General features: G+C 31.4%; 1 protein-coding gene across 10 annotated transcripts in view; it reads right to left on the reverse strand.

Annotated features, from left to right (window-relative positions):
• LOC105213327 (uncharacterized) overlaps positions 1 to 16195 on the reverse strand; it is a 201062-nt gene that overhangs the window by 25227 nt on the left and 159640 nt on the right. For all 10 annotated transcript variants that reach the window (XM_029041040.2, XM_054232041.1, XM_054232032.1 and 7 more), the window contains 2 exons: positions 15873 to 15985; positions 4467 to 4799 (listed from right to left, as the gene is read on the reverse strand). In XM_029041040.2, coding sequence (XP_028896873.1) covers positions 4467 to 4799; positions 15873 to 15985 — 446 coding nt within the window. The remainder of the gene's footprint in view (positions 1 to 4466; positions 4800 to 15872; positions 15986 to 16195) is intronic.

Genomic DNA, 16195 nt, shown 5'->3' on the forward strand with positions numbered 1-16195 from the left:
ACGCTGTTTTTTGCTTAATGTGGTGTTTGAAAATGTAGTACTTGGGACCAAATATATGTGTGTGAATTTACACCAGAATATGTGATAATTTGCATTTAAAATATTTTAAATTCATTTTGATTGGGTAATATTGTGCGATTTAATAATATAAGACATATATTTAGAACCAGTTGCTATGGCTTAAACCAACTTGAGATCGATTATACCATAAAAAATAAGTGAGATTATGAGATCACTCAATATGGAATCTATCCAGCAATTTGCTCATTGCAAAAGCGATTTTTCCATAAATTTTTTCAGCTGATATTTCACACTTTCTTAAGCTACAAGGACATGATATTATTACTGATATTTTGAATAAAAAAAATATTTATTGCAATTTGTATATTTTTATAAAATTACAAATATAAAAAAAATCATATGTATTAGTATTTTTTATGCTGTTTTTTCATCCATCTGATAAAGCGTACATCCTGCTCATGGCCTAAATACGCAGAACACCGTTAATTTCCTGTACAAAGTGGGCAGTATAGCTCATTAAACGTAACTTACTCTGTTTATTATATATATACAATATGTAAATTGTGAAAATTCAATAAAAATTTAAAATAAAATTAAAAAATAAAAAAAATTAAAAATCAGAAAAAATATCGAAATAAAAAGTTAGTAATTAATCAATTTACGAAAAGTCGGAAAACAAAATTGAAATAAAAATTTCTCATTATTAATTTTTATTAGGGTTTTGTTGAAGGTTAAATGCACGCCGTTTTTTTTATCTAGAAGCACTACAAGGGCTATCGCTAAAGGTACTAACACTGGTAGAAGGTTCATTTATGAGGTCGACACACTGACTGATATAATATATGTAATTCAAGCTCTCTATAATATTCTATAATATTTAATATCTGAGCTTATATAACACAGATAATAAGAAAATTATTAATCTCCTAATATTATACTATACAAAAAGTTGCATTGGTTTCTAAGAGTAATTTGTATATGTTTTATAAATAAACTATAACTAAAATGAGTATTTTTATATTATTAAAAAAAATAGTTAACTTACTGATACTTATATCATACGAAATGCGATTCTTTGTTGTTATTATATTATTTTTTTCACAAAATAATATTTTTAAGACTAAATTGAAAACCTAGGTAGATTTTTAATATGCTGTGCTCTACATCAGATAATTTGAATAGAATTGAGTTACATTATTATAATTATTGTTCCATTGAATTATCTAAATGAGCTAAGGTTGTATATATTTTATTTTAGTATGAAACGTAAACTTTCTTATTTTCTCAAAAAATAGTGGCACTGTACCCTGGTTTTCAAATTGTGAGTGAGAGTTGACCAGCGTAATAAAGTGTCATTTTTGCTCTTTTATCATGTAAAACATGGAGCACGTTCCGAGATGTATATGTATATGTGTAATGTTGAAATATAAAGTGGCAGCATTTTCGTCGAGAAAGAGAAAACGCGCTAAGGGAAATAGCAGAAGTTTCTGATGATCACTGATGTAAGTTTGTTCATAAGCAAAGTATTATTATAATAATGCTTAATAGTGGATATTTTTTTCAAAATTTTGTATTATAATTATGTAAGAATATTTTATTTTATATTTTATTATATAACTTGGTCTGGTCTTCCTTACATCATCTGGAAATGCCTGTTAGTCTTGTTCCTATTGGCAACTTGGGATAGATAATGTTTCGAAATAATTCCATTTGTATGTAGTCTCTATAAGTAACTCTAAAAAAGACTAACTGAAGTACTTTTTGCTGTAGGATTATTCAAAATATCAATTGGGATGGATGAAATTCGATTTCTTTAACCATGAAAAAGTCCCCTCCATTAGCATGACAAGATAATATGTTAAAGAAAACACAGGAAGACTATTAAAAAATTAATTCAAGTATGCCTATCTGTTCCTTAAAGAAGGATAGATCTTCCGGATAGTTTCAAGAAACATATGTAAGTTGTTTTTGGAATATTTGTTGCTGCTAAAGTATTATATCATAGTTCTTTTCACTAGTCAACTACTTGCTTTAATATAATGTTCTTGCCTTCTAAGATTGTATGAAAGTTCATATTTTAAGCCAACAAATAAGCAATATAGCAGCGCTTGTGAGCATTTACTATACACATATGAATAAGAAATTTTATTCGGCATAATTTCGTCGAAAAAAAAATTGTAAAAATTTTGGTAAAGATTGGGTGATGAGACCCTTTTTTAAGAACGACTGAAAACGAATCTGAAACTTAGTATAGAACTATATTTAATTTTTTTATTTTATTCTTTATTTGGTATTCAAATAGCTTGAAAAACCTTAGACCTTCTGCCCTCGACACCTTTAGTTATTTGCAATAATATCATTAAATAAAAAACACATTATAAATCAATAAAAAGCACGCAAAATAAACGACACACACACACACATAATCGGGAGCAAAGCAAAAAGTCGAAGGCAAAAATTAAATTGGTACACATTTTTTGCAGTAAAAACCAACAATGGCGAGGGGGTAGGGTAAACGTAAAACTTCATTTCTAAAAAAATATAAAACTTCATTTTTTACAAAAACAAAAAAAAATTGAAGGCGATGACAATGCAGCAAATGACAAAAACCGTTCGTTTGTTTGTATGTATATATGTATGAATGTATGCACACATGTTAAATGTAGACATTATTATGTGGTGGCCGGTTGATATGCGCAAGTGGGTGTGTTGTGTGTACAAAATACATATGAAAGTCATGTTGTTGCTATGTACACACATGAAACTGCACCCGGAGAGCGGGAGGCAGCTGCAGAATGGAGCTAAATAAAACGCTAATAGTGACTTAGAAGCACCAAAAAATCAATTTTAATAGAAAATGATTGGAAAACAAAAATTATCAAATAATTATGGAATTAGCATATAAGTAGTTGAATTTGAGTTGAGTTTGAATTGGAATTGAGTTGTCTTAAATAGTTGTTAAATTGTTGTTGCAACATTGATTTGCGTTTAATTGTATGAAATATGAGACGTTTTTTGTTTTTGTTTATGTAACAAATACATATGTAAGTATATAAATATATATAGATATTGAATTTTTGAATATTTTTTGAACACGTATGAACAGTATAATGAACGTAACAGAGTTGCAATGAAATTTTGAAAAAAAATGTTTTTTTTTTGGTTTTTTCCCATTTCATACTTTGTAATATGTTAAATATTTATATATTGAATATATATTTAAATGTATATATAAATTTTGGTTTTAGCAATTTATGTTTGTTGCTGTAAAACGGTGCGTAGAATAATAAAAAATTTGTAAGAGTGCGGAAAAAATGGAATTTTTTTTTATGTAACAAAATTCGAAAATTGGAAAAATTGTATTTTCATTTCAGTTTTGGTTTTTTTTTATTAATTAGTTTTGCTATTTAATACAAAAATGTTGTTGTTGTTTTTTTTTGTTTTTGTTTTAGTTAAAGTTTATAAATAGTTGTAATTATGAACAGGAAGAAATTGTAAATGTAATCGAAATCGAAACAAATTGAGTTAGTTCGGAATAAAATGTAAAAATTTACAAAAACAAAAAATTAACTGACAAAGCGTTAGAATTAGATTTGCGCGCATTTACGCAAATTTGCTAAATTTTTTTCAACTAATTTTGCTAGTTTTTTTTGTGTTGATTACTTGGTGGTCGACATTTGAAGTAGTTTCTCATTTTGGTTTTCTTGTTGTTGTTGTTTTTTTTAAGTATTTGCTGTTGCGTTTTTGTTGTTATGATTTGTTTGGCTGCATATTTCTCACACAACTCAAAATGTTACTTGTCGAGTATTGCGTGGTTTTGATGGCTTGCGGCCACATAAGAAGCGTTGGCGTAAAGTAAAATTGTTAAAAATAAAAACTCAAAATATTTAAAAAATTTTATATTTCTGGCATAATGTCAGGATTTTAGCTATATATATTAATTTAACAAACAAAAAATTTTTTTTTGAAAAATAAATTAAAAAAATTAAACATTAACATTAAAAATATTTTGTGAATGAACACTTTGTACATTGCATAAAAAAAAATATTATTATTTTTTTTATTTTTATTTATTATTTTTTTGTAATAAAATTGCGCCACCACTCTTCTACGCTTCATCTTTACCATACCATATACTAGCACCTAACTAAGCCTACACCCATGCATCACACACATACACACACACAAATAAAAGCGCGCACACACATACAAATATTAACGGCACAACAATGAAAGCATTTGCGCTAACAATTCACTCCAGCTAAACTCTAAACTCTAAGCGCTTACTGCCCTACTTTAACTATTAAATATTTCGCTTTTTGTAGCATACTTTCTGGCGCATTTTTCGCGATTCTCCTCCATTTATACTCATTATTATACTATTTCGTATTTTTTGTTTGCATTTTTTTTTTTTGTTTTTTGGTTAGTTAAACATTTACACATACTTTGGTAGTAAACGCCGCCGCCACTGCTATGACTGTGGCCATGTCCTCCGCTGCTGCTGCCGTGTCCCTGGCCCGCTTCGTAGCCATACGAGTTGCCGGTGTCGATGACATCCAGTGCGCTGGACTCGTGCCCGGCTGGCGCTGTGTGCCGCGGCTGGAAGTCGCTCACGTTGAACGGATAGAGCAGTATGCCGTGCAGCGTGTGCAATGAGGTGGACACCGTGCCCGGGTAGTGGGTGCTCGTCGCTGATGCTATGAGCGGCGTATCAATGAGCGCCAAATTGTCTTCGAACATTTTCAGATGCAATTTATCGTCCATGCCCATTATTCTGACTGCAATTTGCATGTAAGGAAGGAAGGAAGGAATGGTTCAAGTTGAGTTTCTTTGTTTTTGTTTTTTACTACTTTTTTACTTTTAATTATTATTTGTTTGTTGTAATTAAACTTTGCTGTTTTTTGTAACTAATTGCTGTGGTGTTTTTGTAAGTTATATATGTAGTTGCTTTAAATTCTTGTTTTTTCTTATTCTCTGTATGAAAATAAAATGTAGTTGCATTTACATTGCGTTAGTTGCCACTCAATATTCATATTGCTATGAATTTATAATTAGCGTTTGCTTGCTGCTTGCTATTTGCTACTTGCTACTTTACACATTAATGGCGTCTACTGTTTGGCTTGTTTGCTTTGTCTAACGATTCGCTTTACAAATTATTGTTTCTCTGATTCTTTACTTTTTAGTAGTTTTTGTTTAGCAACTCAATTATTTTACTTTTGTATCCACTTTTTACTTAATTACAATAGAAAATAAAACGGTAAAAAATTAGTACAACACTTATTTGAGAAGGTGCAGGAGCGGCAAGTAATGGTGTTAAAGACTTAAAGGTGCATTTAAGACACGAAAAATGTAAAAAAACAATAAGAACTATGTGAGATTTAAGTACAATTTTGTGGCAACTATGTGATAGCAGTGAGAATATACATATGCTTTTCGGTGCGAAAACTCACCTGTTTGGTTTTTTTTTGGAAAAATTATTATTTTGTTGATGTTATGTGTGTAAATATAATATAAAAAATTTTTTATAAGTTTTTAATAAGAATTATATACACCTTTAACCTAATACCTTTAACTTTAAAAATGTTTTTTTTTTTTTATTTTTTTTATATAAAGCAAGTTACCTGCGAACACAAAATGTTACTCATACGCCCTGTAACACCAGTACAATTTAATATTTCTTTAAAAATGCTTCCTATTAGTTATTAATAACACTCTACAACACTCAGTTAGACAAAGCTAATTTTCTGCGGGAGATTGAAACAGCGAAGTTAGCATTCAAAATCGAAATATTTGGTTTCGAAGTTCGAAAAAGGTCTTTTTTAAAGTAATTATTAATTACAAGATATAATTATCAGATAATCCAAAATAGGGTCGTAATCTACATTTTCCTCTTAATTAAGTTAAGGTGGTGGTGTATACAATTTTAAGCTCAAGCTTATATAATAGATGATATTAAGAGTCAAATTTAGATTTTCGAAAAAATACAAAATTTATATTTCGAAAAATACTGGACAGCTTATAGCATCTGTTATATAAGCTAGGCAGAAAGAATATGCAGATTCCATATTTTAGTAACTATATGCTATAATTAATAATTATTATTTAAAAAATCTTTCGAAAAAAATAGTGCAATTATTTCACTTATATCTCAATCTCTTCGAAAAAATCAGTTTGGTCGATTTTGTCGTATAGTGTAATCAATATATACACGTTGCTTATAACCTTTTATCATCATTAACCGTACTTTTGTTCTTTTTATTGCAATATATAGTGTTTTATATAATATATTTGATTGTTAAATGCTCTGGTAAAATAGCTAACAGTTTAATTGCTATTTGGGTTTAAAAAGGTTGAAGGAGGAAATACGTACATAAATAAAATTAAAAACGAATGTATACTTGGATATGCAGTTTATCGAGCTATGAAATAGTTGTTATTTATATGGTATAAAGTAATAACTGGTTAAAACTCAACTGGTCTCAAACTAGTACCAAAGTAACCATTTCATTAAAATATGTAATTGTGCGAAACAAATAGTAAACTTAACAATTCAAAACAATTTTTGAGTATTTTTTGTTCCCTCAAGCAAAAGGTATTTAATCTAACCTATGCTGCTTAGTGCGCAGAACGAATAAGTTCGGGAGTAACCGAACATTTTTTGCTCTCGCAATTAATTTATGTAATTCTATTACGACAAAACACAGTTTGAGCCATTATTTGGAACAAAGTTCACTAGAATAACGAAAATCGTTATATATGATATATGGAAGCTGCGGTAATTCCTGGACCGAATTTAAATATTTATGTCAGCAAATTAAATTATATCCAAAGTAATACGTTCTCTTAATTTTGCTAAGATATCTGACATATATACGGTATAAAACCCTCCGGATATTTAATCTTTTTTATGTGAGGTATATGGGAGTTAGGAGAAGTTATGACCCGATTTAACCCTTTTTTGGCGCAGAGGCAAATTAGTAAAAGGAAAAAATTCCCTCTGAATTTCTTTAAGATCTGAGAGATTTACCGGTATTTTCAGTAAGAAATTGTTCATTGATATTAATGTTCTATATATATAAATTTATAGTCCGACTTCGACTATTTTTAAATGAGTGATTCCAGTGTTTATTTGTTTGTATGTAAAGTGAACATATCGTATGTAATTAAAAATTGTCTTAAATAGGCGTGGTTGTTAATAGATTTTGCTCATTTTGAGTCGGTAACATCAGGTTGTTAATCTATCGAGCAGTTTCTGAGATATGGTTTTCGAGCCAAAAGTGGAAGATGCCATGCCCATTTTCCAATTTTTATAAAAATCTGAGGCAGCTGGCATCATGCGGGAGTTTAATAAATATCAGGTTCTAATTAAATATTGTAAAGATTTTCACCAGCCATTTTCCGAGTTTTTCTAAAATTAATCACACTTTTACTCCCATGAATTTGTAAACAGCTTAAATTTCGTATTCCGATAGACCAATTTTTCTCTGGAATTAAAGGATTTTTAGTTCCATTACGCTTTAAATCATTTGAAAAAATTTGCCTAAATTGAACTATTAATTAAATTTATTTTGAATTCTTTATAGAATTAACTTCCTTACAAACATATACTATAATTACAAGAGAATAGAAAATTATGTTTTCAGTAATTAACTTTCCCACCCTTCAAAATTAAATATTCCATAAAATATGTACAATAATCCCCCCCTTTCAACCAGCTAGCGACTATCATTAAATTCAATCTAACACAGCGCCATTAACACTCGGTCTTTTGCAACACTCGCCTTCATTAAATTTTTACTACAACTTACAATCGGGCAACGCCAATGACCAACACAGACGTAAATAGCGTTAAGCTTTATTTTAATTCACCTCCTCCCACTTTCTTTAACTACTACTTTCATTTACACTTCAACTATTTACAGCAACTCGGGCGCAAAATGTGAGCATATCCTTTACGACATGATAGACAATTGAATTCGTTTGTTGTTTGGTTTTTTGCTCATTTTACGCAGCTATCTACCTCTTTTGCTGCTGTTGCTGCTTTCAATCGCTTGCTGTCACATTTTAATGATTGGCGCTGGCGGTGTATAGAGCTGCCATCACCAGCCAGTTTGTTTGCTTATCTGCGCGCCTCTTGCGGCCACCGTTGAGTGGAGCGATGTGTGGCAGATTGCTTATTGCCTGTCATTCCACACAATCGCGCACACACAAAAATACAGCGAATACCTCTGTACACATTTTAAGCTTGTCAACGCTGCTCATTTAGCTTATTTAAGCCGTTCTATCAGCTCAGCTTCGCGCTATCTGCTGCTTCTGCTCGAGTGCAAGGGAAATCGCTTGACTACACTATCCTACTCGGTGTACACTTTTAAAAACAAATCCCTAATAGGTCAGCTGCGCTACAAATGCCACAACTGTTTGTTAGTTCTAGCTCAGTTTACAGCTAAGAGTTTTATATATACACAAGCAGATAACTGTGAGTGGCTGTTGTTGCTGCGACTGCTGTGCGTGTGTTTGGTGTTCTATTGGTTTATTTCCTAAGAAAATATTTATACAACACGAAGTAAGTGAGTCGGTTTACGAGTATCAGTTGAATTGGATTTGTCTGCACTTAATGCCAGCTTTGAAACAAAAACTGGAATTAAAAGTGTGTGTGCGAGCGCTGCTGCTGCTGCTGCTGCTACAAAACAAACGCACAAATATTTGCTAGCTGGCTGTTTGGTTGAGTGGGTGGTGGTGATGTGTTAGCTGAAGCGGAAGTGGATTGTGGAGCATGAGGAAGTCGTAAAGCATTTATTTCAGCAACAGCAACTTTAATCATTTCACAATTTATTTGTGCTTTAAAGCGGGTTCTGGTTTGAAGTGTGCTTTTGTGTGGAGAATTAGTTGCTCATACGCAATGGTGCACCATTTTGTATTTTGAGATTTTTAAGGAAGCGCTTTTACATTCAGATTTCAGATTTCAGGTGAAATACGAAACTGTGTCAAAAGCTGATATGAGTTAGTGTGTTTAACAGAGTTTTGTAAATCTTTCAAAATGATTATCGGAAGTCACTCATACGCCATGGCAAGCATATTTATATGATTTGTAACTAAGTAGCTTATGAAACTAAATACTGAATGATGAAGATGGTATTCAAAGATAAAAAAGCCACACAATTTCGGTTTTTGGAGTAAGATTTTCAGCTTTAACTCCTCTTACTTCGAATGCAACTTTTTTTGCTTCGTATGAAATTCAAATATTTTTGAATTGATAATTTCTCTTTTACTCGAGCAATTTGTCTTCTACTATTTCTTCGTTAAACTATGTCTCATCTGCTACATTAAATAGCGCGCTTCAATACAAACTGCGTTAAAATCTTATTTTCAACACATTCTTCATCCTCCCACCACACTAGCTACTCGCCTCATTTAAATGCCGCCAGAAATGCGTAACTTTCGCGATCTGCTTGCTATTTTGTTAAATTGTTAATGCGTACAAAGTTATTTGCAATAAAATGAATTTCAGTGATAATTAAACAAAGCTCACAATTAACCGCGACAAAGCGAAAAGCGCAAAAGCAGAAAATAAAAGCAACAAAAGGCAGTTCATATGATATGAATATACGCGTAGGCATGCGGATATCCGCCACAAAACCAATAACCCTTTGTAGGCACACTGTACAAATTGTTGTAGTTTTATTAAATACATGCCCGGTAGGAAATTGTTGTTGAGGGCAAAACTTGGGTTTAAATTTTAAGAAGTATTAGAAAGAGATTATACGGCAAAGTATTTTCATATTATTTTTTTGCAAAAAAAAACAAATAATAAAAAAAATCCACGAATTTTACCTTCCAACCACACAAATTCTCTTAAATATACTTTATTTCACATTTGTTATGTATTTTCATACGAGCTTTGTTTAGTCGGTCATAGAGCTTAAAATCTTTTTCGACCCTTAAAGAGCTTAAAGTTTTCATTTCTTGTTTTATCCGTTCGAAGAATATTTCATTTCTTGATACATCTCTTCTAAGATGATTTAAAAAAAATGTGAAAATAATCGATAAAAAGTGCTGAGAGAGTGAAAACGGCTAATCATCTGATATCGAGTTTTTACTCTCGAAGATTATTTGTAGTAAATTCCCGAATACCGACTAGTAATTACAAAATAAATAATAAATAATTACTTTCTCAACTAGTTATCACTAATCCGAAATTTCCCAAACTAAGAACTCTTCCAACGTATTTCCTTACTTGCCTGCAACAATAAACCGCTTATTGGTGTGTATATCTGTATGTAATGCCAGCCTAGGCATTTGTAAGCGCACTTGCGTTAACCCATAAATAATGAAAATAAATTATAAAATGTGCAATAATTTCGACATTACGATGCCGCAGGGAAACTATGCGCACTGAGCAACAACAGCAAAAAAAAGTTATATGCAGTATAAATTTATAACAAACAAACTTACAGAGACATACAGATATACATAAGAAGTGTGTTCAAAAAATAACGGGAATTTTCAAAAACTCCAATTGTAAATTTTTTTTTTATTATTTATTATTATGTTGATACGAATGAAAAAAACAAAATTTTTGAAAAACTGAAAATTCCCGTTATTTATTGAACAAACCCGTATATGCACAGAAATTTGGTATGAGTTAATGTTTGCACTACAGTTGTATCAACATTATCAATCCCTTTGAAATACGCCCGTAACGAACGAGCACATTTAATGTGACACCATGTCGACGCTAACATACACTGTATATATGTATGTACATACATATATATAAATATTTGCGCATCTGCTTACATATATTTGCGCAAACATATAGCGCTTAAGTGCGTGCATTAACAAAGGCAAGCGGCAATAACGTAAACAAATCCGGCACACAAACATCGTATGTACATATTTACATACATATAGAACTCCCGGAGCCGCCGAACAGCTCAATGAGCGCCGAACCGACATTGCATTGCCTCGCATTTGCTGAAACAATAAACTGCGCGCTTGTGTGTGATTTGTTTGGATTTGTTAAATTGAATTTTTTTCGTTAAATTATATGCTGCCGCGAACCGTAACGCAATACGCTTAAGCGCAAACTCCCGCGACACATCGATATGTGTGTGTGTAGGTAAAGCAAGGCTTTAAATTATGCCAATCGCGACAGTGTTGCTGTTTGTAATTCCATCATAATAAAATCAACAATTTCGGCAGCACTCTTCACCCATACATATAAACAAACACATTTCACTTTTAGGCGGTGGTAGTGTGCGCTCGTGTGTATGTGCCGCTATTTGCCGAATTTATGTTTATTTCGTATTTTATAATCACGAGCGTTAGTTTATTTGAAAGAGCAATAATACAAATCAGCAGTGCCAGTGCCGCTCAGTTATAACGGCATTGTGTGGCTTGGTGCGCAGCTGAAGTTTTCTCGTATTTGCTGTATGAATGGCGTTCCCAAAGGTCATTTAAATTTTGTTGCGTTTTGTTAGCAATTTTAACTAAAATAATATTTGCGTTTTCGTTGCTTGTGCGCCGGAAAATATACTTCATTTTATTGGCTTTATGGAAAAGCCGTTAATATTGGCTTAAAACAAATGCGGCTTCAGGGATTGGAAAGCCAGTCGCAGAGCTGGGGTGGCAAGTGATGGCATTATTCATAAGTAAGGCAATAAGTCATCAAAGTATCATGATAATATATGTATTTCAAATTTTGGATGTTAATAAAAATTTAATTTTATGCAACGAAATTAAGTGACGCAACAAAATTTCGTCACACTCGCTGTATGCAGTGCGCTATTGTAATTAATGGTTAATGTGCGAATAATTTTTAGGTATTAATCTGTATAATACTGAGATGGTGCAAAGAAAGTGTTACAGAGTTGCCACCTTTTGAAATAAATAATTTCAAGAAAATTTTAAGAGGAAGTCGCTAGTTACATTGGAGTAGTCTAATGTAATTAACAGTTGCAAATACTTTTGAAAATATATACTGAATGGAGTTGCCACCTGTTAAAAAAATAATTTAATATATTATATAAAATTAACGTACACTTAATATATATGTGCCAACCTAAAAGGCTTTAATACGTTTTTTACAGGAAATATATTTGACAAGAATTGCCATATGTCTACAAATTTGTATGTAAATTATAAATTAAACGAATTTTTTTCAAACAAAGTGGATTAAGAAGATTTGTGGCTGGAGAAATTTTTAAGAAGAACTCTTTTAAAGAAAGAAATTTTTCACCTTAGACACAGAATTACCACAAATAGAGTACATGGGACTCAAATCAAAAGAATACTCAAAGATATTTAATTAAATTTTTTTTTTTTAATTTTCGGGATCCAAATAAGATATTTTAAGACTTTCATGAAATAAGAAATTATATATTATTTTCTGTCTAAAGTGAGTAAGATTTCTGTGAAATTAAACCAACTGAACTTCTATTGCCTAGTAATATCTATTATAATTTAATGTAAGATTCCAAACTCGCTTAATCACTGCAGAACATCAGAAAGAGTATAAAAAATTTAAATCAACGAAAATAAACGCTCAACAGCTCAATAATTCATCAAGATATCCTCACACAGATTGCAACAATTCCCTCAAAAAACATCAAATATACCCATACGCAATGCAATGGCAGGAATACTTTGATGAAAGCTCAGTAACAGCAGCCAGCTCCCATGTAAACTCTACGCACCATCCACACAAATTTTCTGACGCTGTGAACTCACTTCATTATCGATGGCAGCAGTTCACCAATATGAGTTATATTGTTTTGCGAATTTCAAATGAGACACATCGACCAATGCGCCACATGCCACGCACACACGCACACACACACACCAACAATGTAACTGTATGAAATAGGCAGAGGCCGAGCGCCAGCAGTGTCGCACTGGAACAGAGGTTAATGCAGTGGAAATTTTCAAAAAGCAACTCACAGTGAAGCACGGCCACTGATTGTCAAATGCGTGCAGACTCGTGTGTTTGCATGGAATTTGTGAAAACTTGCTGCCGCATGCAACACATCTGCGCTTATTACTCATGAGTGCGTGTTGTATACGTGCGCATAGCTTGTCTGAATCTCATAGGGCTTGTGCTTAAAATGCATATTAGAGGCTGCTGCACTCTGACAGCGTTAGGCGCTTGTAGAATGTGTGTAAATTGTTATAGCAATTTGCAGGCAACAAAAACTAAGTCAATATACTGTTGTCACACATTGTTGTTGGTGCATTTCGTAAATATGCTTAAACAAACCACTGTTTGACATAATTTTCAGCTGCAGCAAATGAATCCTCTTTGCAGCTTGCTCGAAGTTATACCAAATATGGATTTGTACTGTATCATTGCGATTATTCAAAGTTCGTTTAATTGAGCTTCCAATAAAAGTGAGGTAATATGATTAACTGTGTATGTTTGCTGAGAAAGAAATTGATTTCGTTAATATCAACTGTTAAAAGAGCAACGTTTAATGAGGTTGAACCATATCAATTGAGACTATTATCACCTCATTAAATATAGAAGGAATCTGTTGAAGAGGTTTGACCGTGGAAGCTTTTGAGCTCAGAGTTGAAAATCATTACTGATGATGATGATTAGAGTATTTGATCAAGTATTAATACTCTAAGTCAGTTTAAATAGAATTTGAGATTTATTTTATAAAAACAGATGTTGTTTAAGAATGTGTGACTCAATCTATTGCCATCATTTAACATATTTGCCTTCCATACAAGATATTATACTCATATTATCTTCCATTTGCAGTTAAAATTAAATGCCATACATACACACTAGTCTCAATATTTAAATCATGCAAATACTTTGCTGAGTTTAGCTAATAAATAGTTGAGAACAACACCTATGCAATGCGACATGGCCTTTCTAAAATCCCAGACACAATGTACATTTCAATGCAAACATCAAAACGATTATGTTCTATTAAATTATTAAGCAACGATTTGTGTGATTACACATGTATTACAATGCCAATATTCACATATAAAATATATTCTATAAATATATATATATTTATATACCAGCTATTTGTATATTTGTATAAAGTTTGCTTCATTTCCCCCAAGACAGTTCATCTAAAGGTTCATTTAAAGCAAACATTGACCGTTGCTGGCATTTGTTCGAATTAACTGACCTTCGAATAACTATATTTTGCAACCACAGTAGACACAATGGAATAACTATGCCAGTTTATGGTAGACGACAGTGAAAAGCGAAAGCAAACTGTGAAATTTTCATACATATTCGAAATTCCTTGGTAGAATCTCTGCAGCTAATGCTCATAACAAGGCATGCCATTTGGTTATACATATGTGATTGAGGTTTACACATATTTTTGAGGTCAAATTTGAGTATGTTGGTAAACAATAAATACTATTTTATTATTTTTATATACGAAAAATTTACTATAGAATATAATTTATTAGTATCCCTACTATATAAACAGCTCTGTTAGAACATAGACTCGACTTTTTAGGTATTTTTGAATGAAATATATTATATATTCAAATTCGTTAATGGTCTTGTAAAGTGAAGTTGATAGTGATTTCTCAGACTGGCTAAATAATGTTGATGAAATCTTCTTAAATATATAGTTCATCAAATAACCCTCTCTAAAAGAACCAAGGTTCTCAAAAGTCTCGACCACGAGTTTCACAGAGGCAATCATAGACTATTTTAATAAAAAATAAAATATGCCAGTCAATTTTCTTGGTATATTAGACACCTCAAAGTGTTTCCCCCATTGGCCAAAAATCAAAAAATCGATAGCAAGATATTTTGACAAAATGTAAACGAATTGTCTCTCAATACTCAATACTACAGTTTTATAATTGGCGAAATCGGTTTACAACATTTATACCACAATTTTGAAGTCCATCTGATACAAATACTATATTTATAGTGTGGCATCGCCGGTGTAAAAATCACCGAAATTGGACTATATAACCTTTCAAGGCCGCAGATATAGAACATGAAGACCTCAGTGTTTTTGGTTAATTCGGTAAATCTCTCAGATACTCAGATCCTCCTTATTTATTCTTAATTTTTTTGTCAAATATCTGATTATAATGTCTTATTAACAATCTGTATATATGTATAGAACTGTCTTATTAAGAATCTATATATGTATATATGTAAAGAAGTGGGCGGGGGGAGTGAACCGCGCCTTTTTTCCCTCCACATATTAATATCTCTGTTATTACAATAAAATGAAAAATGTTTAAAACCGAAAATAACAAAATTATTATATTTTTTTCCCGATTGTTCATAAAGGAGCTATAGGATATAATCGCACGATGTGGCCAATTTTTTTATAATATATTTAAACTATTTCTCTAGATTTTTGGTGAAAATTTCATAACGATATCACAACGGAAAGTATTTATGGCGTCGGCCTCATACAAGCGGAACCACTGTGCACTGTCGACATAAATGTACCCCTATTTCCAATTTCATTTAATTTTTTTTGTTTTAAAATTTTCCTTGACTAAATTTTTAAATTATTTAATAAAGAAAAAACTAATTTACCAGAGCATTTACACAAACATATTTTATAATACAGACTTTTTTTGACTCATTTCTATATTTGTCGAAATAATAGCAACCCTGACCTAAATATATTTTCGAAAATTCTCATCCCTCTCTTAATTAATTAAGAAAAAACTATTTACAGTTATATTCAATAACAATATATGCATATATAGATATACATATGAAATTATTTTATGTTTAATATTTCAATTATATTGGAATACATTTTAAACTTTTAAATTAAATTCATCATTTTAATATTTTACATTTCTTTCACTACTTATACACTTAATTGTCTACCACTTACCTCTTTCATCCATGCTATCACCTTTGTAGGTGCGCGTACGGTGGGATAATTTATCACGGCTGGTAGTTATTTCGTCGCTAAGATGTATACTTTTGTGCGAATTTGTGCTTGAACTATATTGTTTTTTTTGATCATTTTTGGTTATAATAATTTTTTTTTCAAATTTGTTTTAAGTGCAAAAAGGTGAGAGAAATGTACAGGGCATAGCATAGAAGAGATAAATGAAAAGAAAATATACAAATTTGCAGACTAATTGAATGCTTAAAATTACTTGAAATTGCAAATGTGTGGTTAGTAATGGAGAATGTGGTAAAATCTGTGAC

Source organism: Zeugodacus cucurbitae, chromosome 2 (genome assembly GCF_028554725.1).
Source record: "Zeugodacus cucurbitae isolate PBARC_wt_2022May chromosome 2, idZeuCucr1.2, whole genome shotgun sequence".
In the NCBI taxonomy this organism is placed as follows: domain Eukaryota; kingdom Metazoa; phylum Arthropoda; class Insecta; order Diptera; family Tephritidae; genus Zeugodacus; species Zeugodacus cucurbitae.